The sequence below is a fragment of the Ambystoma mexicanum genome, chromosome 9, assembly GCF_040938575.1.
Source record: "Ambystoma mexicanum isolate Mex_15411 chromosome 9, UKY_AmexF1_1, whole genome shotgun sequence".
NCBI lineage: Eukaryota > Metazoa > Chordata > Amphibia > Caudata > Ambystomatidae > Ambystoma > Ambystoma mexicanum.
Window position 1 is genome coordinate 1,116,292,798 of NC_090931.1, and position 27,316 is coordinate 1,116,320,113.

General features: G+C 44.1%; 1 protein-coding gene across 30 annotated transcripts in view; it reads left to right on the top strand.

Moving 5' to 3' along the window:
* Positions 1-27,316, top strand: part of NEB (nebulin) — a 359,744-nt gene that overhangs the window by 100,726 nt on the left and 231,702 nt on the right. For all 30 annotated transcript variants that reach the window (XM_069616457.1, XM_069616464.1, XM_069616462.1 and 27 more), the window contains 14 exons: positions 2,566-2,877; positions 3,807-4,013; positions 5,885-5,989; positions 7,002-7,109; positions 11,681-11,992; positions 14,098-14,304; positions 14,895-14,999; positions 15,092-15,199; positions 16,336-16,647; positions 17,042-17,248; positions 20,150-20,254; positions 24,687-24,794; positions 26,571-26,882; positions 27,011-27,217. In XM_069616457.1, the coding sequence (XP_069472558.1) occupies positions 2,566-2,877; positions 3,807-4,013; positions 5,885-5,989; positions 7,002-7,109; positions 11,681-11,992; positions 14,098-14,304; positions 14,895-14,999; positions 15,092-15,199; positions 16,336-16,647; positions 17,042-17,248; positions 20,150-20,254; positions 24,687-24,794; positions 26,571-26,882; positions 27,011-27,217 (2,715 nt within the window). The remainder of the gene's footprint in view (positions 1-2,565; positions 2,878-3,806; positions 4,014-5,884; positions 5,990-7,001; positions 7,110-11,680; positions 11,993-14,097; positions 14,305-14,894; positions 15,000-15,091; positions 15,200-16,335; positions 16,648-17,041; positions 17,249-20,149; positions 20,255-24,686; positions 24,795-26,570; positions 26,883-27,010; positions 27,218-27,316) is intronic.

Genomic DNA, 27,316 nt, shown 5'->3' on the forward strand with positions numbered 1-27,316 from the left:
TCTAAACCTCCTCCATAGCATCGCCAACAGTCTTTCTCCCCTCTTCACTAGAGCCAACATTTTTTGATACAGTGGTCGAGTTGGACACTACTGGCGAGTCACCCTTGTGGCCATTCTTATGGACTTCGACTAGCAAGGCAATTGTATTTCCTCCTTCTAGGTCGGGGTTTCTGGGCTGAGTTACTGGTTCACTGTCATAGAATTTGTCCGTTACCTTTGAGTTATTCCCCTTGTGCACATAGGATAACTTAGTCTGTTTTGTCTAGCTAACCTGTTTAGGCTGCTTACATTTCACAGCTGTCTCTCTAGTGGGTCTTGGGGAGTAGAGCCATTTATTTGTGAGCACCACACACCTTGGTTAATAAAAAGCAGCGCTCAGATACCTGAGGATTCACAGCGCTATATAAATGCTAAATTATTATTATTGTCTTGGATCTTCCTACTTACAGTCGTCGAGCAATAGCTCAATTTCATTGATAAGGATGTCAACCTCATTTATGGGGGGCTTAGACCTTTGCCAATTTCTTTTTGGAGCCTGATTCTGACGGTGAGCTTATTTAAAGCTTTGTGTTTTAATTATTTATTTTTCATTTTTAGCAGCACACAAAACCCTGAGGTATCTAGGTGCTAGTTACAGTATATGTTCAGTAATACAGTCACAGTGTTTTGTACCAAGCATGACAGTTAGAACATAAGAGCAGAGATCATGAATGTGCTGTCTGACAAAGCCTCACCTCATGGTGTGGAGGGCTACATCAGGTATGCAAGTACGGGGAGCTAAAAAGCAACATTGGTATGGGCGCACAGTCTGGCAAAGCCTCACCTCATGGTGTGGAGGGCTACATCAAGTATACAAGTACGGGGAGCTAAAAAGCAACATTGGTATGGGCGCACAGTCTGGCAAAGCCTCACCTCATGGTGCGGGGGCTACATCAGGCATGAAAGTACAGGTAGATAAAAAGCAACATTGATATGGTTGCACAGTCTGGCAAAGCCTCACCGCATGGTGCAGGGGCTACAGCAGGTATGCAAGCACAGGTAGTTAAAAAGCAACCCTGGTGTGGGTGCACAGTCTGGCAAAGCCTCACCTCATGGTGCAGGGGGGCTGCATCAGGTGTACAAGCAGACCAGATAAGTTGCATATACAGCAGAAAGCTGCAGGTCAAGTCATGCATTAGGTTTGTTGTAGGAGAATCACACCCGGTAAGGCCGCACCAGGGGTGCTGGGGTCACATTGATAGAGCAGGGCAAAAATAGACGTTGCAGGTAATACATTTGCCTGCCCATTCGTGAAAAGAGTTTGTGCGGATGGGTCAGGCACAGGGAGGCATACAGAATGCTGAAAGATTTGTGTTAGAAGTTGCTTATACCGCGAGGGGTAAAGCTGTAATGTGAATAGTCATTCCGGTGATAGCACTGTCTGGGAGTGCAGGCATGGTGACCTGAGCAATGTACCAGGGTAGCGGTGAGGCCAAGGTGGCATCAACTAACAGCAGAATCGTAGGACATAGGAGTAAACGGTGAGACTATTGTGCAGAGAAGTACAGCAGGAAACTGGATTACATTGTTAGAAAGTTGAGAAATCACTGGCAATTCTAACAAGTCTGAACCTCTGACAGCTTCCGACAGCCTCCCCAAATGTGCAATGGTGGATACTAGCAATCAGCACGACTAGTAATGCAGCATATTTGCACATGGAGTGGGGTAGGGGCCGGCCCGCAGCGCCCGGTCAGGCACAGACAGGGGCCTTGCAAGGGCAGCCGGCGTCACCTGCCGGCTCTCTGTGTATGGTCTATAAAAGTTAAGCATCCGCCAATCTGCTGCATGCAGAGGTGGTATAAGGGCAGGAGTAAGCTTCTGAACATCCTTGTAGGAGCCAGCAGAGCTCACCTTGTAAACAGCGGCATGCTCATCCATCTGGTCTCCTCTTTTGTTATAATCGTAGCCTTAAAAAGAATAGAACTAGCACCTTAGGTTCACAGATTAAGTAATTCCAAGAAAGTAAATTTAGACAGATAACCAAGTAACCAAGTGATCAGATACAATATTGAATACCTGAATGAAAACGATACTGTAAGGTAAAATAGGAAAAGGAATGCACTCTATTCATTATTATTGATCAGTCACAAGATAGGGTTATTTTAGAAAAGTGACTTATTTTTAAACTACAGGTTTGACTTCTCCACTACAACTCAAGAACCTGTATTGCTGTTAGCACTGAGTGCTAATAGCCTGGCAGACCTCGGGTGGGGTCTTATCACATGGGGTAATCACCCTTTCACAACCTAGGGCCTGAGGCGAGCAACCCCCCCAGACTCCCCCTTGGTGTATAAGGTTCTAGTAACTAAATCCTCCTGCATGTTATCCTGAAGGAGGTGTCATCCTGGCAAGGCCTTTTCTTGTTTCTTTCCTTTTTCTAGAAAAAAAACAAAATATGTTACAAAAAATGTATGCATTGAATGAAAATGTATTCAACCAAAGGTTGCACGTGCAAATGAGCATGCCTCATGCATGATTGTAGTTACAATGAGTCGACAGTAAAATTGTTGTCTTTCCCCATTTTAGTATAAATACAAGCAAGCTTATGAAAAGGCAAGAGGAAAGCACGTGGGATTCAGAAGTCTGCAGGATGACCCAAAACTTGTCCACTTTATGCAAGTGGCCAAGATGCAATCAGAGCGCGAGTACAAGAAGGATTACGAAAAGACCAAAACCAAGTACCACACCCCTCTGGACATGGTCAGCATCACGGCGGCTAAGAAATCCCAAGAGGTGGCCACCAACATTAACTACAAGCGCCTGATCCACCACTACACCTGCCTGCCAGACACCATGAGCGTGGAGCTTTCCAGGAACCGCATGCAAATTCAGAGCGATGTAAGTCCAGCCTGCCGGTGCACCCCACTCTATGCCTTCCTTACTCCACCTGGCCAGAGTGCGTACCTGTGTAATTAACATTGAGAGGTTACATCACGCAACTTGCAGTACACATGGAAGGATAGATTGCTCCCTCTCATGCGTGTAAGCCTGATTGTGTTAATGCTGCCATGTAGAAAGGCTCAGCTAGCATGTGATCCCGTGCCCCCCACCACAGGTAGCCCCCCTCATGCAAGGGCATTAGGGTGTGATGCTGGGCACTGTTCTGCTCAATCCTTTACTTCTCTCTCATGTAGTAAGCTGCAATAAATGGTTACTCACAATTGTCTGACATTGTTACCCAATAAAAAAGTAAACGTAATTTACAGGCGTACCTCATGCGGTGTGGTAGCCTGGTCATTTATTTATGTATTGCATTTATATTACGCCCACACCCGGAGGTACCACCGCGTAGTTCACAGAAGGCTTGGTCTTGTGTTTACAGGCTTAGTAGAGTACACACTGCAGACACATGTAGCGTTACATTTCTAGCGGTTTAACAGTAATGAACTTGGTACTTGCAAGATTACGCCATTAAGCAGCGGTAGGCTAGATGCGAGGACGAGGCAGGAGGGAGGGGAGGTAGGTCTCCAGAGTGAAGGTAAGGGAGGGTGTGGAGGGGGAGTGGAGCATGGACGGCAGGGAGAGAAGTTAAGGGTTAAGGGATGAGCCAAGTTTTCAATAGTTTCTTACATTTGTTGAGTGCAGACTCGTTGTTAATGTTAGAGAGGCGTGTGTTCCAAATTCTTGCCATACAGGCATGTCTGAAAGTTCCGATATGACGTTAGATCATGTGAAAAATGTTGAACATTATTGCAATCTTCTATGTTTGTGTTTGCATGAATATGTTCCCCGTAAACACGCACTCACGTCTGGTTCCGCTCCTGCAGAATGTTTATAAAATGGACTACAACAGCTGGTTCAAGGGCGTTGGCTGGTCGCCTTTGGGCTCGCTGGATGTGGAGAAGGTCAAGAAGGCTGGGTTGGCACTGAACGAAAGGAAATACCGCCAACATCCGGACACCATTAAGTTTACCAGCGCACCGGACACCATGGAACTTGTACTGGCCCAAAGCAACACCAAGCAGCTGAGTGACGTAAGTGTGCTTCCCAGCACTGCGGGTGGGTAACATGGCACAACATTAATTGGACACATGATTACAAGACAACAAAATCAGATAAATATATTATACACTTGAAATAAGTTGTAGTTTTGTAATAATTGTGGAATGAAAGATCGTTTCCAGTGCTTTGCTCATTGTGAACTAACTCTAATACTACATAAGTCACTCACCCAAAGTGTTCCTATGTCCATCTTTAGTTATGACCATGATAAGCAAATTGTATGCCATTAGTTTAAAGATATCGACATTCTTTTTAAAAGATCTGAGAAAAAAAAATCAACATTATCATCATAGGGCCATGGACTGTGATCCAGTTACTAGCCGTTTGCCCGAGGTCAGGTCCCATGCGAGGGAACACACAGAGTGTACATGACAAGTGACCAGGGTCACTGACAGGACTCACGATCAATGGCTCTATTGACGGGGAAAAGAAGTGTGAGGCCACCATTGTTTTACAGTCTTCATCCTCAGTTCAGCGCTGCACTTCACAGTCAATGTTGGGAGAGGGCCTGACTTCAGAGACCGTGGGGGGCTGCGGGGGGGGGGCAAACTTACTTGCCTGGGGCATATAACCTCATTACACATTCTAATGAGACTATATTAATGCAACTTCAATGTTGCAAGTAGTCAACTTTCTCCTTCATGTCTGAAACCCCACACTTAAGAACTTCTGTGAGAATGAGCTGCCTCCTGTCTGCCCTACCCTTCCAATCCCTCCCCTGACATGCAAGTACTAACACCCCATCACGATTTCAATTGCCTAGAAATCTAGAAATATATGCTTAAGGATGCAGGTGCAAACAATGAAAACACTTTACATTAGTAATTGCTGGGCCTTTGTTAACTGGGCAGCCAAGGCATAATGTATTGTCTGTGTCCTGTTATGTCCTGCACCTGCTCTGTAGGCCAGCCAGGTCAAGTCAGCATAACCCACAATTTTGTGGGGGCTAAAGCACAACCTGCTCCATGGTTGTTGAGCCACTGCCTGTGGCCTTCTCCCAATGTTCCTCTGATGACGAGCCATTCACTAAACCCACCTCTTTTGCTTGAGCGGAGCCCATCCATGAGATCTCACCTCGACCCTCACCAGCCAATGTAATCTTCCCTCATTGCTCCATGCGTCAGCCTCTGCTGCTTGCAGCATGACCTATTAACTGTCCTATCCTGATCTCTTTTCCCGTTGCTCGCTCACTGTCAGGTTTTCTATGAGTCCACGTATTTGCGGGTGATGATGCGTTCTTGTGGTGCAGTTATAACAGAGATAACACTCCTGAAAGCACACTTAGATAAACCACTAGAAAGGTCCAAGTGTTTTGCATCCTGCTGTGGCGGCCATGTTGCTGTTCTCTTCGACAATGTGATCCCAGGGCTCAAGGTGCAATTCAGAGGGGGCGTTCACTAGGAACTGTAGTCCAAAACATCCGCAGAGTCAAAGGTTGCAGACCCCTGATATAGTATTTCATGCCGAATTGTAAGCCCTGTTATACCACGAGTGATCATTACTCAGTTACCAAATGCAATGGCTGACTGTGGTTCCCACGTGGAAAGTATTACATGTTATTGAAACTGACGTCTGATTGGCATGTGCGTTCCATTTACTTATCTGTCATAGCTGAAATAACGAATGACTGATTATACCTCGTGTTATGCACACATTCTATATGTATTGTGTCCGTATAAAGACAGCATGGCTTCCACCAGCGCACTCTCTCCGAAACACTGATAACCACTGGATTGAACCTTGCTCGTGAATTGGAGACATTATCATTGGTTATTGAGCAGCTCTGTTCTCTTGCAGGAGACTGTGCTTGCATGTCTGATTACCTTTCTTTTTTACCTTCTAGATTAGTTACAAGGCTGCTGGGGAGAAACTTAAGCACAAATATACCTTGAACCCTGATGTTCCGCAGTTCATTCAATCCAGGGTCAACGCCATTAACATAAGTGATGTGAGTATTGGAGACATCTGGCCTAGATTCCTCGTTTACATACTGTAAGAGCATGCAGTGAAACTGTTATTTGTTCTAATGGAGGTCAGACGCGTCACCCCACGTCCCCCTTGCTAATGTTTCTAGCCACTGGCACCACTAAACACAAAAGGTAACTTCAAAGTTCCTCATTATAATGCATTTGGCTATATAACCCGACACATGGTTATATCCAGGAGGAAATAATACATCTACATCTATGTGTGCGTATTTATGATATTGGCAGACAGTGAGGGTGCATTTATTGAAGACTCCATTCATTGGATTAAATTATTACCCACCGTGCCCCCTCAGGGAACAGGCTCAAAGGATGTGACTCTTTAGTGAGTCTATTGACTACGTTCCACTATCGTTGTATCCTTAATAGCTTTTGCCGGGAGGTTTGATAATTCCCTGTGAAAAGTGCCTTGGCCACACCCCATCCTAGAGTGCCCAGTGGAATCTGTTAAGTGTCTTAAATGCATTCAGATTCTGGAATGCAACCAGCGAGTCTCTGTAAGAGCCTACAGGAGGATACTGGTAATCCGGAGAATGCATAAGGCACACGCTTGAACCTCCGGGAGACGAAAGGCCGTGTCCTGCGTTACAAGGGAGCCCTTTATCTTAATCATGCCTGCATGTGTGTCCAAGTGAACGTCATCCCTCTCACTGGATGAGGCAAGGCCGAACAGCACTGCTCTGCGACTATGAGCCTCGTTCTTGGGAATCAGATCACTTGTCCGAACCCAGGGGTAGTAGTAAGGCCATGGTTTGCGCAGTTTGCATACTGGCAACCAGATCCACCCAGCCATAGCTCCTTTCTATGTTCATGAAATTATCCACTGGCAGAAACATATCACCCGGGCTAAAAATCCGCAACCAACGTAGGTTTCCAGGGTGACGATATGAAAGTATAACTTATGCTGCTTTTTTTTTTTTTTAAAAATGTTGCAACTATGCTCTCAACGTGATCTTTTTTGTTTTGTTTATGAAGACATGCTACAAAGCAGCCTGGAACAAACACCTATTGAAGGGATATGATCTGAAACAAGACGCCATATCCATTGTCGCAGCCAAGGCTTCAAGAAATATTGCCAGCAACGTGAGTGTAACCTAATGGCTCGTGCTTAATGTACTCTCATCTATCATAGAGCATGGGATACAGGATGAACCATGTTCTGAATATCCTCTGTTCTGTTGCACACCAAAACATGAGACACATAATACAACATGTCATATATGTCCTCTAATCTAACATATACCAAAGAGCATGCAATACAGAATGCAATATAGACTGAATGTCATCTGTTCTAGCATAGAGCAAAGATCATCAAATACAGAATGAGACATGTTCTGAATATTCTCTGTTCTATCATACACCAAAGAGCATGACATACAGGATGAGACATGTACTGAATGCCCTCTGTTCTATCATACACTAAAGAGCCTGAGATACAGAATGACATATGCACTGAATGCCCTCTGTTCTGTCATACACCAAAAAGCATGAGATACAGAATGAGACATGTAATGAATGCCCTCTGTTCTGTCATACACCAAACAGCATGAAATACAGAATGAGGCATGTAATGAATGCCCTCTGTTCTGTCATGCACCAAACAGTATGAGATACAGAATGAGGCATGTACTGAATGCCCTCTGTTCTGTCATACACCAAACAGCATGAGATATAGAATGAGACATGTAATGAATGCCCTCTGTTCTGTCATACACCAAACAGCATGAGATATAGAATGAGATACACCAAAGAGCCTGAGATACAGAATGAGACATGTAATGAATGCCCTCTGTTCTGTCATACACCAAACAGCATGAGATACAGAATGAGACATGTAATGAATGCCCTCTGTTCTGTCATACACCAAACAGCATGAGATATAGAATGAGACATGTAATGAATGCCCTCTGTTCTGTCATACACCAAAGAGCCTGAGATACAGAATGAGACATGTAATGAATGCCCTCTGTTCTGTCATACACCAAAGAGCCTGAGATATAGAATGAGACATGTAATGAATGCCCTCTGTTCTGTCATACACCAAACAGCATGAGATACAGAATGAGGCATGTACTGAATGCCCTCTGTTCTGTCATACACCAAACAGCATGAGATACAGAATGAGGCATGTACTGAATGCCCTCTGTTCTGTCATACACCAAACAGCATGAGATACAGAATGAGGCATGTACTGAATGCCCTCTGTTCTGTCATACACCAAACAGCATGAGATACAGAATGAGACATGTAATGAATGCCCTCTGTTCTGTCATACACCAAACAGCATGAGATATAGAATGAGAAATGTAATGAATGCCCTCTGTTCTGTCATACACCAAACAGCCTGAGATACAGAATGAGACAAGTAATGAATGCCCTCTGTTCTGTCATACACCAAAGAGCATGAGACATAGAATGAGACATATAATGAAGATGCATTTTTGCCGTGTAATGTCCGGGAAAAGTCATTTTGTACTGCACAAATGACTATGCACTGACTTTTCCCGGACGTTGCCCAGCAAAAATACACTTTGCACGGTTCCATGAATCAGTTTGTGTCGGCAGTGCAAAGTCACTTTTCAGCAGTGCAAATTCACTTTCAACCGGGCAAATATTTCATGAATTCTGCCCTTAGTATCTGTCAGGTGAAAGGTGCGGAAAAAAACATCAACATTGACATTAAGGGCCTGATTCATGGAATATTTTGCACCGTGCAAAGTACTTTTCCCTTGGGCAAAGTGACTTTGCACTGCCAACAAACACACTGATTCATGGAACAGTGCAAAGTGTCTTTTTGCAGTGCAAAGTGATATTGCACGGCAAAAACACACTTTGCACTGTTCCTTGAATCAGGGTGTTTGTTGGCAGTGCAAAGACACTGTGCACCAGTGAAAAGTACTTTGCACCGTGCTAAACATTCCATGAATCAGGCCCATGATGTTAACCTTGATCATTCACATGCCAGACACAGGGACGGCCTAGCGTGGGAAATGAGGAAAGTAAACAGGACTTTACCTTCAATTCATGGTGGTGCTACTCCTGCTCTCTCTGAACCAGGGGATGCAAGCTACGCCAGGCCCGTGCGTACTAGGAGACACAGGGGGTAGAACCTGGCACCCTGGCTGAACATCAATGACATCCATGCACACTACCTGTGCAGTCTTCGCAATGCTTTCCCATATCTTTGATGCATAAATCAGAGGGTATGATAATACACACACTCACGTATCCCCTCTGTCCACAGCTTTTCCAATCTGCTCATATTTTCAGAAGTGTGACATCATTGATGCCTAAATCAGAGGGTATGATAATACACACATTCACGTATCCCCTCTGTCCACAGCTTTTCCAATCTGCTCATATTTTCAGAAGTGTGACATCATTTATGCCTACATCAGAGGGTATGATAATACACACATTCACGTATCCCCTCTGTCCACAGCTTTTCCAATCTGCTCATATTTTCAGAAGTGTGACATCATTGATGCATACATCAGAGGGTATGATAATACACACACTCACGTATCCCCTCTGTCCACAGCTTTTCCAATCTGCTCATATTTTCAGAAGTGTGACATCATTGATGCCTAAATCAGAGGGTATGATAATACACACATTCACGTATCCCCTCTGTCCACAGCTTTTCCAATCTGCTCATATTTTCAGAAGTGTGACATCATTGATGCCTACATCAGAGGGTATGATAATACACACATTCACGTATCCCCTCTGTCCACAGCTTTTCCAATCTGCTCATATTTTCAGAAGTGTGACATCATTGATGCATACATCAGAGGGTATGATAATACACACACTCACGTATCCCCTCTGTCCACAGCTTTTCCAATCTGCTCATATTTTCAGAAGTGTGACATCATTGATGCCTAAATCAGAGGGTATGATAACACACACATTCACGTATCCCCTCTGCCCACAGCTTTTCCAATCTGCTCATATTTTCAGAAGTGTGACATCATTAATGCATAAATCAGAGGGTATGATAACACACACATTCACGTATCCCCTCGGTCCACAGCTTTTCCAATCTGCTCATATTTTCAGAAGTGTGGCATCATTGATGCCTAAATCAGAGGGTATGATAATACATACATTCACGTATCCCCTCTGTCCACAGCTTTTCCAATCTGCTCATATTTTCAGAAGTGTGACATCATTGATGCATAAATCAGAGGGTATGATAACACACACATTCACGTATCCCCTCTGTCCACAGCTTTTCCAATCTGCTCATATTTTCAGAAGTGTGACATCATTTATGCCTAAATCAGAGGGTATGATAATACACACACTCACGTATCCCCTCTGTCCACAGCTTTTCCAATCTGATCATATTTTCAGAAGTGTGACATCATTGATGCCTAAATCAGAGGGTATGATAACACACACATTCACGTATCCCCTCTGTCCGCAGCTTTTCCAATCTGCTCATATTTTCAGAAGTGTGACATCATTAATGCATAAATCAGAGGGTATGATAACACACACATTCACGTACCCCCTCTGTCCGCAGCTTTTCCAATCACCTCATATTTTCAGAAGTGTGACATCATTAATGCATAAATCAGAGGGTATGATAACACACACATTCACGTATCCCCTCTGTCCACAGCTTTTCCAATCTGCTCATATTTTCAGAAGTGTGACATCATTTATGCCTAAATCAGAGGGTATGATAATACACACACTCACGTATCCCCTCTGTCCACAGCTTTTCCAATCTGATCATATTTTCAGAAGTGTGACATCATTGATGCTTAAATCAGAGGGTATGATAACACACACATTCACGTATCCCCTCTGTCCGCAGCTTTTCCAATCTGCTCATATTTTCAGAAGTGTGACATCATTGATGCCTAAATCAGAGGGTATGATAACACACACATTCACGTACCCCCTCTGTCCGCAGCTTTTCCAATCACCTCATATTTTCAGAAGTGTGACATCATTAATGCATAAATCAGAGGGTATGATAACACACACATTCACGTATCCCCTCTGTCTGCAGCTTTTCCAATCTGCTCATATTTTCAGAAGTGTGACATCATTAATGCATAAATCAGAGGGTATGATAACACACACATTCACGTATCCCCTCTGTCCACAGCTTTTCCAATCTGCTCATATTTTCAGAAGTGTGACATCATTAATGCATAAATCAGAGGGTATGATAACACACACATTCACGTATCCCCTCTGTCCACAGCTTTTCCAATCTGCTCATATTTTCAGAAGTGTGACATCATTAATGCATAAATCAGAGGGTATGATAACACACACATTCACGTATCCCCTCTGTCCGCAGCTTTTCCAATCTGCTCATATTTTCAGAAGTGTGACATCATTAATGCATAAATCAGAGGGTATGATAACACACACATTCACGTATCCCCTCTGTCTGCAGCTTTTCCAATCTGCTCACATTTTCAGAAGTGTGACATCATTAATGCATAAATCAGAGGGTATGATAACACACACATTCACGTATCCCCTCTGTCTGCAGCTTTTCCAATCTGCTCACATTTTCAGAAGTGCGCCTTTATAAGTCAGGCTCAATTAAGATGAATTGTCCAATGATGATCACTGCCTGTTTGGTTCCATGAATTCGTCTTGCTTTTCTCCTCTGTTCCCTGCAGTATAAATACAAAGAAGCCTACGAGAAGGCCAGGGGCAAACAAGTGGGCTTCCGTAGCCTGCAGGACGACCCCAAGCTGGTGCACTACATGAACGTGGCCAAAATGCAGTCCGAGCGCGAGTACAAGAAGGACTACGAGCAGAGCAAGACCAAGTACCACACGCCAGTAGACATGCTGAGCGTGACCGCCGCCAAGAAGGCCCAGGAAGTGTCGACCAACACTAACTACAAGCAGCTCATCCATGGGTACACCCTCCTGCCTGACGCCATGCACCTGGAACTCTCCCGGAACAGGATGCAGATCCAGAGTGATGTATGCCACCTTCTCTCTACTCATCCTACTAACAGGCATGGGGGGGTCCATTGGATCACCAGTGGAAGTAACACGGCCAAGGGCTCTTTGTCATTGGAGCGAATGAGCAGCTTTGCTACATGATACAGAGATTCATCAGGGCTTCCTGGGGGCAAAGGTCACCGGGAGTCAAGAGTAAGGCCGTCTCACTCCCACCAATACATGAGCTACTGTAAAGCCCCTATCTGTCATATGTGTTATCACAGTTTCCTCTACTAACGCAAATCATGACCATATGGAAAGACATAAGACATGCATGCATTGTCACTCTATGCACTGCTACAAGCCCTCGAGAAGGATATCAGATATCAGATGACGAAATGAATGTATGCTACACATCCTCCCCTTTTAAATACTCTTGAGCACATAGTTACAGGTACTTGTAGAGTGCTGTGTTGCCTTATGGGCACTTCACACCACTTTTGAGTGGAAATGGGACAATATTTGACACAGTCATCTCATGGACCCTATTATGGGGAAAAGGGGTAATAGGTCAGGAAATGTCTCGTGGCGAAGTACGGGACCTTCCGGCTGTGAGTTGCCTTCCCGGCCAAGCATTTGCAGGCAGACTGCCAGGTGGATTACTTATTAGCTACCAATAAGATAGATTGTGCTGCCCGCTGGCTGCCCTGTGCCCAGTCCCCGCTCGTAATGCAGGTAGGGTATTCTTGAATATCTCAGAATGCAGGCCTTTCAGGAATCTTGGGTTGGAGGTCTGTGTTCTAAGTCACCAGTTCCAAGTAGGACCGGAACCTAGTACCCTGCCCCCTAAGGGTAAGGCCTCCTTTCCTCTGTCTTGCTCTTCCATTTGGAGGGCAAGGGGGAGGGTTTGTGTGAGTCGGGGTTGGGGGGTTACTCTGATGTTGAGATGCATGCCTGGATACACCCCCCGCTGGGAAGCAGCTGGGGATGTACTAATAATCCTTCTTTTTGTGGTCTACAGTGATGCTATTTTGTTAGAATTGATGACCAAACTGTAATCTCGGTGGGTGCCTGTGTGAAAGCCCATGTGTGCAATCCGTTTTGTTTTTTTATGTGCTTTCTTTCTCTATATTGGGTGGTAATTTGTACAGCATGGTCAGCAGCTTGTGACAGTGCTCATATCACCCGAGAAAAGCTCCTTGGTGTTCGTTGCGTGCCCCTCGGAAGCTCTTTGTAACACATTTAGGGAATCGGGTGATGCTGTGTGTTCGGTGAAAGATTCTCACATGCCAGGTGATGCTCGTTGAGGGCCTTATCCCCGCCCAAGGCCTGCCATGTGAAGTGGACTCACGGCAGGCTATCTGCTCGCAGTGTCCAGCTTTGTTCCCTAGTTCCTCTACCCTTACATGGCCTCACCCCCAGGATTCCATTTGGTTAAACATCCTCCTCTACCCTGTGAATAAGGTGTCTGTCCTGAGAGCATTTGAAGGTTCTGCTGCACCACCATTCCACTACTTATGTTTCTCTTTGGTGGCTTGCATGTAGCTTTCCCTGGCCTTCCACTTCACATCCTCTTTGGCTAGTCCGTCTGCACCTTTGCATACTTGTATCTAACTTACCAACGGCAAAACTGAAGCCTTCAACAGGCTGCCCACCTCCTCCTCACCTGCATCATCTCCCTGGTTAGCAATCACAACACGATGGCAGTGTTACTGCTACTAAATCTGTACACATTCTTTGTCTGAGCCGCCCATTCCCTTATAGCAACCCTGCCTATCAGTCTAAGCACCCGTTACGACCTGCCCCCCTTTGCAGAAGGAAACTTGCCACCTGGGCGCCCGATTGTATGCTTTTGACCCAAACCTCATTCGTTGCTTTTGTCAATCCAGGTGGCCCTCTTAATCCCTTGATGCTATCCCCTTGAGAAGTGCAGGTTGAAGTTTACACTTTGGGCCCCCATAATAACCATGTTTATAGGCCAAACATCTCAGAAATAAAGCGATATTTCAAAGACACGATAACGGTGTAATTGGATCTAGGATGGCGTGTTTGATAATGGAGAGTAATTTGGAAAAAGCTATCCTGGCGTGTCCACCGCTTTTTGCATCACTGTCACATATTATCATGTTTTCTTTATCTCTTAGAACCTCTACAAGGCTGACTTCAACAATTGGCTTAAAGGGGTTGGCTGGGTGCCGATTGGCTCTTTGGAAGTTCAGAAAGCAAAGAAGGCTAAAGAGATCCTCAGTGAACATAATTACCGCCAGCATCCAGACACACTCAAGTTCACAATCCCCCACGATGCAATGGACCAGGTGCTCGCGAGAAGTAATGCTCTGACCATGAACAAGGTGAGGACCTAGTGTTTGAGCCCAACTGCTGGGTTCCAATATGTATAACATTCACTTTTACACATGTGTGATTGCAAATTCATTCTTTCTTTCTTTCTTTCTTTCTTTCTTTCTTTCTTTCTTTCTTTCTTTCTTTCTTTCTTTCTTTCTTTCTTTCTTTCTTTCTTTCTTTCTTTCTTTCTTTCTTTCTTTCTTCCTTCCTTCCTTCCTTCCTCTCTTCCCTTTTGAATTCCTTAGAGAAAGCAATAGCATTATCATATTTGTTGTAACAGAAAGCACATTTTATTATTACAATATGTTTAAAAGAAACGAATGGGATTTAAATATTAATATAATTATTAATCATTTCAAATGTATAAGGAAACATAGGTACTCGTCGTAACAAAGTCTGTATCATGTCTCTCAGTTTCAATTAAATGACAGTGGAAGGAGGTACATCTAATCAGTTGTTTTGTTTTAGTGAAGGAACATTTAGTAAATTTGCAGAATTACCAGTCATACTTCCTCCTAATAGGGAGAACCATATTGGTGGTTTCATCTTCATTTTTTCATGCACTTAATTCACCTTTTTCTAAACCATGTGTTTACAGAGACTTTACACTGACACCTGGAACAAAGACAAGACGAAGATCCATGTAATGCCAGACACTCCGGAAATCCTACTCTCCAAAGTCAACCAGCTCAACATGAGTGACGTAAGTGCATGCAAACTCCACCGCTACGTGGATGCTGTGTAAGTGCTTGAGCTTCTCTAACACAGAGTGTCTGTGCTCTGTTATTCCCTCAGAAACTCTACAGACACGCCTGGGAGGATGACAAGAAGAAGGGATATGACCTGAGGCCCGATGCCATCTCCATCAAAGCGGCCAGAGCATCCAGAGATATTGCTAGTGATGTGAGTTCAGTTTCTTATGTGCATGTATACGTATCGACTAAGACACACACACATACGGCGCACGCGCGCGCACACACACACTCACACACGGACACGACCAAAGGACAATTGTTCTTGGGTGAACCGCACATCGACTCTCTGATTTGAACATTAGTTGAAGGCCTCCCTCAAGCTACCTCACACCACCTTCAATGGATCTAATGAGCAGTTCAGTAGCTCAGACTCATTGCGTTTTGCTAGTCCCGTACTATGCCAATAGGATGCACACTACAATGGCCGTCAATCACAAGTAGGTCCCTTTTAAGACCCTCTGCATGGCGACCAAGCCTTTTATGGAGCAAGCGGTTCTTTTCAAAATCCACAATTTCCTACCATCCCAGACAGAGCTCTCAGAAGCTCAACACATTGGGTATTTTGGATGCTCCCTTTTGGTGGAAGCAGCACCTCTTTGAAGCAAACTCCTTCAATCACACGTGTCTGTGCTATCAGCAATCAGCTCGGCTTTTGCAAAGCTATTCAATCCCTTCTGTCAGCGACCTAGTTCCCATGGTTCCTTGTCTTAAAATTGCAGCAAAAATAGCTGTGGATACAAAATACCGCTGCAAAAATGCAGTGGTTTTGCTGCCACAATCATGTAAAGGATGCAGGGGACACCCCTGCAACCCCCGGACCCATTACACCATTTAAGGGCAGTGGGGGACAGCCCTGCAACCTCCGCTCCCCTTAAATGGTATAATGGGGTACACCTTTACTGGGTCAAACCACAGCATTTATGCCGCGATTTATTTATCAGCGACATTTTTGCCGCGATTTTATTACCTGATACAGTTCCCATCACCTGTCTACAGCTGCACTATCCTTGGTATGACAACACCAAGGACCATCGCAATGGTAACAGATCCTATTCTCTAGCACTTTATTCATATTAATGATCAGAAGTGGCAGGCCTTAAAGGGCACCGTTTGCAGCTGGAACTACATAAAAGGAATTGCTAAAATGCACAATTTCCTAACATGGCAAGCCATAGTTTTTCTGCAATTAAGTCTCTTACGTGCCTTTAACTAAACATACCTGCCGAGACTTTATTGAATGCTTTAAATGATGCTGCTAACGTTTGCGCTTATTTCCTCCCCCAGTATAAGTACAAATTAGCTTACGAGAAGACACGAGGAAAGCACATCGGCTTCCGCAGTCTTCAAGATGACCCCAAGTTGGTGCACTTCATGCAAGTGGCCAAGATGCAGTCGGAACGCGAGTACAAAAAGGATTATGAAAAGGCAAAGACAAAATTCCACACACCAGTCGATATGGTCAGTGTGACCGCGGCCAAGCTGGCCCAAGCAGTAGCCACCAACACCAACTACAAGCATCTGATCCACAGCTACAACCTTCTGCCTGACTCCATGAGCCTGCAGCTGGCCAAGAACAGGATGCAGATACAGAGTGATGTAAGTCAGAGCCTGCCTTCAAGTTGTGAAATGGTGCCATTGCTTTTCATATGGTGTGTTGTCCTTGGATAAGAGGCCACCGTAGATGTGATACGCTTTTTTCTAACAAAATTCATCATTATTTATGTTAACGTTGTAAATGAGTGTAGATGCAAATTGAGTCATTTTCACTTAATTGTTCTAGGAAAAGATTGAACTTTACAGTAGATGAAAGGGCTCACAATATATTGTATTTGTTTACAGTGAACATGTGTGACACTGATCGCAGAGGGGTTATGAGTATTTTTGGCCGGTTTTGAAGGATACAAGCCAATCATTTATATCAGCTTTTAGACCCCAAGCGTCTGCATTTATGATCTTTACAAGGACTCTAACCTTATTTTTCTCCTTGCAGAATGCTTACAAAACAGACTACAATGAGTTCATGAAGGGTGTGGGCTGGATCCCTTTTGGTTCTCAAGAGGCCGAGAAGAATAGGAAAGCCATGGATATCGTGAGCGAGAAGAAATACCGTCAGCACCCCGATACTTTGAAATTCACCAGCTTGATGGACTCCATGCCCATGGTTCTTGCACAGAATAACGCCAAGACCATGAACCAAGTAAGATACACTGGGACCAGTTCCATTAGGGGCACTGCTTAATGACATACCACTATCGAAACAGCAATAAATTATCCACTATTTTCTCAGAAACAGAGAGGATTATTTGTTACGGGAAGATACCTCTTCCATCAATGTCCTGTAACATGCTGCATAGTGTGCTATTTTTTTTAATTTTATTATTATTTATTTATTGCAAAATTACATGTCCAATACATTTGAACATCTGCAACTATTAACAAGATCCAAATATCTTAACATTATTAAAGATTATTGACCAAAAAACCATTATGTTTACATTTTGAAATCACAATGTATTAAAATCAGCTATATACAAACATTTTAAATATTGAACCTATGGACAAACACAATACAAACGAAAACACATACAAGGAAAGGAGAAAAGAAAAAAGAAAAAAAAACCTCCTTTTTAGATTCACTCCTGCTTTGTGATCAACAGCATACAAATCAACCTCACATACTGAGATTCCTAATAAGAAAATCATTCATATAAAGCATAGAATGGGCTCCACAATGTGAGATACAAATCCTCACGGTCCTTATTTAAAATGAATACTTTCTCAAATGTACATAATTTCTGCATTTCTATTATCCAGTCCTCTTTTTTAGGCTTTTTTCTAGTCTTCCAAACTCTTAGGATCAATTTCGCTACCACTGTCAGCACTTTATCTATCAATTCATTGTAATCTTTGGCAATCAAGCATCTTCCATTTCGTAATAGTAAAATCACTTGCGCTGGTTATATAGGAAATGTAATATTCAGTATTATATCTATTCTGTCAAGTATTTCCCTCCAGAAAAAACATACACGGCAACAACTCCAAACTAAATGCAATAATGTCCCTCTACCATTACCACAGCTCCAACATAGTCCATTATCCATCAGGTTTAATTTATGCATCCTTACTGGGGTCCAGTCGAGACACCCTATACTTTTTTGACATATAAACCTCAAGGCCATATCCATCTCAGCTTTGGAACCAATTCCAAGTAAACCTTCCCATTTATCCTCAGATAGCTCCAAATTCAGTTCCCTTGACCAAGTTTCCCTCAACTTCACCGAAGATTCTCAATGATTTGGATCTAATGGCGTCACATTCATATAAGTAGATACTCAGTGTTCTGAACTGTCAAACAATGTACAGAGTTCTGGTCTAGGTTCTAACGCCTTGCCAAGCATACTAAGTCTCAGAAGTAACAGCGTCCGTAATTCCATGTAGCGGGCCATCTCCCTTCTCCCCAGTCCAGAATTCAGTGCAAGTTCCTGAAATTCTAAAAATCTACCTTCCCTCAGAATGTAGCTCACTCTCATTATGCCCTTCCCGATCCAACTATGCCAATGTATGTTTTTGTTCTGGATTTGAAGTGACAGGTTATGCCAAAGTGATGCATCCTAATTAAACCACATGCATTGGTTATTCTCTGTAAACCAGGTCACCAAGGCCTTCCTAGTAGCTAGTACAGTTTGTAATTTTAATTTCATTTTCGATAACGTTTCCATGTTGTAAAGTTATCTAGAGCATAAGGTTTACATATATCCCTTTCTAGATTTAGCTAAAGCGGGTACGTTGTAGCACGGTGATCAAAGTAATGTCGCCTTCTTAATCAAAAATCCTCTTTGATATTTCACAAGGTCTGGATAACCAAAACCTCCCATCTGTACACTATGTAATAGTATAAACTTTGGAATTTTCGGACACTTACAAGTTCCCCATAAAAAAATGGGGACACCTTTATCGATTTTCCTTAGAACCCTTTTGGAAAATGTCATTGGGAATGATTGTATCATATATAAAACTTTTGGAAAGATAACCATTTTTATTGCATTCATTTTGGCCCACACATTTAAGGTCATATTTTACTATGAAGTTTATCTTATTTATGTCCACACACATTTGTAATGCTTGTGAAAAAATTAGGAAAGAAAGCGCTTCGCTAAAACAATATGAAAAAAGATTGCAGCAAATAGTGCACAGAGGGGATTTTGACCTTCAAATAAAATGTACCATTGCAAGGACATAAAATAAATTAAGAAAGTGTGTATGAACTCCACCAGGAGGACCAAGACGAAGCAGCCATCATGTTGGAGACCCTTTGTAGCTAGGCCTCGCACGATCATCTCACTTGACAGGAACAATGAAAGGATGTCAACGGATGCCTACATGACCAGCATGCATTATGAATAGCACTGCATCCCAGGGACTTTGGGCCTACGTAACACACTCACTGCCGCAAACCTCAATGGTTACCCATGGGAATTCATATGCATATGTACGACCTAAGGGCAGTCCAATAGTTAAGGCAGCAGAGGCCTTAGCTGTGTATCAGGCAGGTACACATATTACTCCCTGGATATGGACAGATACTGAGTCCTCCAAACCCTATCTCAGTCAGTATTGACCTTTTCTCCCAATCATAATCGTGCACAACCAAGTTGAAGAGAGTTACCACAAGTGTGTGTACTCCTTCAGTCCTTTTTTTAAATTGAAGGAGTGATATTGAGGACATTATGCAGAAAAGTAGCGGTTTTTGTGAACAGGGCTGGGGGTGGTTACATGTCTCTGTCAATAAATCATGTTTTGGTGTATGTTGAGCAATTAGGAGTGTAGAAGACTGTGACAAGGATGCTACATGGCCTATCCTAACCTCATGTTATTCCATACCTCTGGGCAAACACTCCAAATGCCTGCACTCACAAGAATGGCAAAGGCACTCTGTATTGATTGTGCTTTCCCTCACTCTATTGCCATCATGATAAGTTCCATCAACCTGCACATTATCCCAAATGCATTGACCGGTGACAATATGTTTATAGTATATTCATAAAAAATACACTTCCTCTGATAACTGAATGCTGATTTGCAATTCTATTATTTCTAGCACCTTTACAAAGAAGCCTGGGAAAAGGACAAGACTACGATCCATTTGATGCCGGACCTGCCTGGACTTCTGCTGGCAAAAACCAATGCAATTAACATCAGTGAGGTAAGAACATAACTCCCAGGAGGACTCGGTGGCAGGAAGGTATTTCTCCCATCAATATCATGTTTCAAAGCTTCAGGAGAAACTATTGAATTTGCATTATTTGTATGGTATAAATGTGCACACTTTGTCACCCAGATCATGTGAATCTCAAGGGAAATAGGTAATCAGGGCTACCTGCATGTATGATGCCTCCCAATTGCACCTTATTTTAATCATTAAAGGTGCATTGAGTGAGGTTGAAGGTCCAAGAGGGTCTCTGCTCTCTCAATGAAACGATTGTAAAAAGGCCTGTAGATTGTGTACTTGGTAAAGTTCCATGTGTGTCTATTTTAGGCCCCGATAGACTATAGACAACATTGGATCCCCTGCAGATATCACCTCTCAATGAGCTCAACATCTCCCTTACCAATACGAGGATGATACCCAATTATACCTAAACGTCAGTGGCGCCCAGGGCATCTCACGTCTCAGGCATTGTCTCACCTTTATCCAAGCACTCATGGGTGACAAGCACTCATGTGAAGCTCAATCTCAAAAAGACATTATTCATCCTACTTGGTCACCCTTCTAAGCATTCAAGGATGGCTAAACGGCATGCGCCTTGATGGCTTAACACCTCACCTCGCCCCAACTGTCAAATCACTCGGTTTTCACTATAGAGAGCACTCTCTCCTTCCCACAACATATGAGCCAAAGGGCTCAAACTGCCACCAGCTAAGCCCCCTACGGGAGATAAAAAAAACCCTTCCTTCTTTCGGAGGACTTCAAAGCCATAATCCAGACCCTGGTATTCTCCCTCATCTTTGAGGGAAACGCCCTCTACGCCAGCGCTCCGCCAATTCACTTGTCCCCCTTTAGGGCCATCCAACATGCTGGGGTAAAAGTCAGGCTGTTGCAAGGCTTGAGAGGAAACTGGCATGTAAGCAAACATAACAGGAAGCAGACCCTCTCTTGCTATGTCCCTTCTATCCAAAGCCACATATTGTAACCCCACCTGACCTCCTAAATTACTCTCAACAACATGCACAGCAGTAAAGGTTTAGTGATTACCTACACACGTTGACTCCATGCTCCGTAATAACACTTTTTCACTTTTTACGACTGCACAACCTCGATGCAAATTCATAGAACATGCAGTTTCTTATATTATCTAAACTTGATCTAAAAATAGCCACCCGGTCAATGCCACATTCTTATCACACTGCCCCCACCCCAGCATAGTTTATTGTAAGAACTAGCTACCGCCCAACCTCTGGTGCAGTCTAACCCAACCACCTAAAGTCAGGCTATCAACCAGCCAGAGAAAATAGGACTATCCCTGCTCCAGTCAACTGACCATCGAGATTGTGACATGTGACCTTTCTCTAACCAATACCCGAAGCTCCCCAAGGAAAGCCCAGTTCCGCCTCTGCTGTATGAACTGATGTGAATTAACCCATTGCTTGAGTAATATCGATCTATCTTCACATGGGCCATTCAAGGCTCCAACATAAATGAGTGCACCAGCATCTAAAGTGATGTGGAAACTCAGTGGCCTTGTTACATGTGAAAGCCATCAAACATGGCATACACAATAGTAGCAGAATCAGACTTAAAGGCTCACACCACAGTGATCCTGAAGAGGCGCCTCTGGCGTCCTGAAGAAGCCTAGGTCACATGTCAAGCCTACAGCTCATCTCGACAGTCAAATAGGTATTGCTAACCCTGCAGATCCGAAACATAGAAAGGAGATTTTGATAGCAGACTAAGACCTCCAGACCCATCCAGTGTAACCACCTCGCTTTTCTACCACACGTGGCGTGAAGCTGTACAGGGTTTAGTCCTATAGATGCCGGTTTTCCTGTCTCTGTCCTTCTGAAATGAATCTAATGCTTTTGTCAACACCACCTTTACAGCGCGGTTGCTTTTTGCACCCACTGTGAAAACATACTTCCTCATCTTCCCTGCCACCATTGAGTCTCATTTATAACCTCTAGTTCTAAAAATGATCTTCCAGCAAGAAATGTGTACCTCCTGTGGTGTTCATATTCTGGGCATCCCTCTTTTTCGTCTATTTATACTTTAGAGTACTGATTACTCCGCGGAATTGTGATATAGACCATGCACTATCTTTGCAGTCTTCCAATGGACTCACTCCAAGAGGCCTTCTACCTTTCGGAGATGTTGCCTCCAGAATTCGCCGCAATATTCCTCCCTCATGAGTCTGCGCCTCTTCTTCTAATTGAAGCTTTCCCTGCCCAGTCAAACATTCCTCTCCCCACTCTGGTCCCCTATTTGGACATCTTCGGATGTAATAACATCCCATCCTCTGCTTAATCTCAGAATGAATGCATACGTCATCTATGATGGAAAAGAAACACGACATGGACATCTCACAGAGAGTCCCATCTGAGTACATCGGTCCAATCTCAGGAGTAGCTTGATCCCATTATATTCGGCAGAAGTTCAAACGCTTCTCTTCTTCAAAAAATGAAACCCACCAACAACCCCTGCTCATCTAGATCTGCTCATTACGCAAGAAGAGGCAAACACAATGCTAGAAAGACAGTCTTTTACAAGCACAGGAGTGTAGCTGCACATTCTGGAGCAGGGTTGTATGCAGTGCGTGACAGTGGCCATTTCAAATAACTCTTGGCAGCTGTAACATGACAAACATCTGCAAGGAATATGTATGGCAGTCTGATTTAAATAAAATGAACCATACACATGCAGGCAGATGTTGCGCATGTGTGTCAAGGAGTTCTGGTGTTCAGAAAGATGATTAGATCACGCAATGTGTTTTTCTGTCAACACGGTGCATGCTTTTGAATGTTTGTGTTGTGATCAGGGGACTTGATTGACACACATGTGAAATCACTGAGATCTACTCTCTACATTCTCTATCAAAAAGCAGATCCTCACCTGCAAAGTCCTGTAACATCTGCTCCCCAAAGATACAGGTCTGAATGTGTACCCTGCTAAGCTTTGCTGTAACATAACAGCAGTGCAAGCACCGCGTGAAACACAATGGCAGAACGACACCACAAGCGATGGCTTCCACATCCTTCCTGTCATGGGATGCTTGGAGGAACTTAGAGGGATATCTCTCCCCGTTTGGCCTGATTGATCTGTTGCTTGCTGGTTTACTGCACTGTGCATTGCATTGAACTTGAAAAAAGACTGTAGGTGAAATGCATAAATGCACACCCATATTATTAGGGAAAGCCTTGAACAATTTCCATTTTCTTTTTCTTTTCCAAACCTAGTGAATAAATAGTTTTAAAAAAGTCTAGGATAACACCGCATGTTAACTTGGAGCAGGTCGTCCATATTTTATTCAGGCACCCTTATACAAATTCACTGTATGTTCAAACTCAATGCAACCATATGCAGGTAAAAGGAAGCATTCACCTGTGGGAGGCGCAGTGCAAATCGTGGAAACTGACAATACTTGCTCATGCAAGTATGGAAAGTGATCGCACTTTGCATTATGGCTGATTCGGGAAAACCCAAACTATATGCACGAATGTCTTTATACATGTAGTGTGGGTCCTCCCTTAAAAGCTGCAGCGCCCTGTGCGGCAAATCGAAAATGTGATGCCCCCCAGGTGCTCCCCTAGTCATGCGGTGGGGTGGACCCCATTTTTCAATAGGCACGGCAGTTGCCCTATTGTTATTCAATGTGCTCCGCTCCGGAGAGCGGAGTGCATTTAATCTTAGTAGGGTGCCTGCCGTGCCTTCTCCCCCCACGCGAGCTCGGGGGAAACCTTGAAAGACTCCCCCGAGCTGGCGTGGCGATGATCTAATGGGAGTGCACCCAGGGCAGCTGCCCGGCCCGCCCTGCCCTAAGGCCGGCTCTGCTCATACAAACTGTTCAGTTGGGGCATCTAGAGGGACGGGTGAGCAGATCTGGTAGCTGGGCGTAGATGAAGCATACCGCAGTTGCAGTGCGGACGGTAGACTTTCAGACCCCCTCCCCCACTGTATGCAAGGGCACTGATTGGAAATGCTCAGGCATGCTCGGGCATGGCAAGAGCATTTCCATCGTTGTAGCCATTCCCACACCTGAGTAGCGGTGGAAATGTAAACATGCATTGCAACTGAGGGGTCCTTCAAGGCTTGTCACAGGCAGTACGCGTCCTATGCCCAACTGGGTATATAGGGCAGACCCGAAGGTGTGCCCTCACTGGTCAGCAGTGCTTCTTCCGCAGGTCCCCTCTGTGAATAACGGGATCTGGATGTAGACCCTGCTGGTCACAGCACGCGACCAGCACTTTGCTCTCCGCATCCTGCGTCCGCAGGTATCGTGGATTACGCCTAATATGCACAGATCGGCCCTCAATGGCTAATTCTACCCTTTTAAAATGACCTTACATTCCCAATTCATCAGATACAATTATCCAAAAAGCAATATCTAAAATATTCTCTATTGCTCCTTATTTTCTTTCTATAGAAAAAATACAAACTTGCCATGGAAGAAGGTAAGAAGAAGGGATATGACCTCAGAGCGGATGCCATCTCCATCAAGGCTGCCAGAGCTTCCAGAGACATTGCCAGCGATGTAAGTTATACGAATAAATAAGGCAACATTGCATATACCAGATGGACCATTTAGAGTGTCAATTGTAGATATGCATATTTCCACTGAAGAAAACCTTTGAATTCCTCGTGTAAGGATTGCTCTGTATTCTGCGCAAGGTGGGATGACCATGTTGTCACTGCAGCCACCTGGCCACATTGCCACACAATTCACTGCCCACTTGAGCCTGGTTGCTGCCCTGATGTTGCTGTCCTCTTCTGCTTTCTTACTTATCATCTTACTGCTCCCACCTTCACAACCTTCATTGCAAAGACTAGTGTTCGACACCATGATAGAAAATCATCCTGGATGCGGGCAACACAGTAGAGAGCGGCACATAACCAGGGCAACATGGCAGAGCAGGGAATTGGACAAGGGACAGCATGATGAAAAGCAGGAATTCAACCAATACACCGTGGTAGAAAGAGAGGAAGGCAAGGGCTCCATAATGGTGATACCAGTAAGAAGGAGCAGCATTGGAGGGTCAGAGGTGGACCGAAGGCAACATGACTAGCATGTGAGCAGCCAGGTGAGGGGGCAGCATTATGGAGACAGGGCAGGAGCAGTGGGACACCATGCCAGGTAGTGGTGGGTCGGTGAGAGGAAACAAAGACGGAGGGAGGTGTGTGATGCCACTCGCATGTCACTATTCAAGAAGTCATGCGAGCAACAGAAACACAATATAATTATATTTCACAAGTGGTATAATTGCATGAAACCTGCCATGTCAAATTCACCTTAGTGCCCGCTCTGCCTCTTGGGTCATAATTCTGGTTCAGGACGGGGGAGGGGAGAGGCTACAATAACCAGCTGAATGTGTTGTTTGCAAATTATTCAGTGGAAGAAATGTCCACTCTCTTATCTGAGGTTTTATATCTGCCATTAGATGGACAATGTCTGGCATATGATTTATCGTTTATGAACACATGATTTGGAGCACTGAGCACAGTACATCATTTCGTTTGTGTTAGCCCACGGTTTGCTTTTTGGACCTTCGTTCAGCCAAACAGAATTCTCGGGATGCAGTGTACAATATCTGATGTGTAGACCTCGTTATACACATCCTGGCTTGAGCAGCAGCCTGACAGGCAGCACAGGTGCAATTGTCTTCAGCTGTGTAAAGGCAGAGAGGAGCATGTGAATTGCAGTGCCTCAAACTAACAAAGGTCGAAGAAACACAAAAGTGTGTGACCTTACTTTACACCGTTAGATGTTCATTAAATCAACATTATCAGCTGTCTGTGCTCATTTGTTCCCAACAGTAAAACACTTTCCTTTTTATTTGCGCAACTCCACGTGCTGAGAGCCTTATAGTCTCGGGAGGATAGCTCAGGGGCAACGTGCTCGCCTTGGAAGCAAGACGACACGCAACAACACAGGTTCGAACTCTGGGTCCCCACTTAGAAACCTCTGGTTATTAAGCGCGTTATAAATAACCTGTCATATCATATTATAGAACTTTAGAGGTGTCATTTGTGGCAGTGGCTCCTCTACTTTGCCACGGCCAGTAACTTGTAGATGGGCCATTATCCTTTGATAAGGACCCCTCCTTCTGTCTGCAAGGGTTAAATAACATTTATAATAATATTGGTTAGTTAAACTGGGGATTTTCCCCGAAATAGTTACTAGCGTATAATTTCACATTCGATATAGCTGACGTCTGTTGATGCTCTGTTTACCTTTTAAAAGTGAATCATTGAACATAGAACTCTTTTGGTGTGAAAGTTGAGTTGTAATTAAGTTTCTTTTTGAAAACAGTACAAATATAAACACAGCTATGAAATGGACAGAGGAAAGATGGTGGGCTTCCGCAGCCTGCAGGATGATCCCAAGTTAGTCCACTTCATGAATGTAGCCAAGATGCAGTCTGATCGGGAATACAAGAAGGATTACGAGAAGACCAAGACCAAGTACCACACACCAGTCAGCATGTTCAGCGTCATGGCCGCCAAGGTGGCCCAGGCAGCCATCTCCAACACAAACTATAAGCACCTCATCCACAAGTACATCCTCCTGCCGGACGCCATGAACCTCCAACTGGCCAAGAACATGAGTCAAATACAGAGCAACGTAAGAACATCGTGCCCTTGGTGGATCCTGTCTTCCAACTGCACAATTCCTTCCATTCTTTCTGCACTGCCTTCCAAATTCATTGGGATTGTAACATCCTTTTTTATTCTTCTTCTCAATTTCTGCAGAATGAGTATAAGGTTGACTACAATTCTTGGTACAAAGGCATCGGCTGGAGTCCTTTGGGTTCCCTGGATGTTGAGAAATCGAAAAAAGCAAGTGAAATCCTGAGTGAGGCCAAGTACCGCCAGCACCCAAGCAAGTTCCACTTCACCAGCTTGACAGACTCCATGGGCATGGAGCTTGCCAAGCAGAATGCACAGACTATGAATAAGGTGAGACGGATCACTGGTTTGTAATGTGGAATAACTCTGGATGATGCAAATTTTGTTTGTGATGTGTCGTGTTTTTACTAAATTGGTTGTCATGCCCCG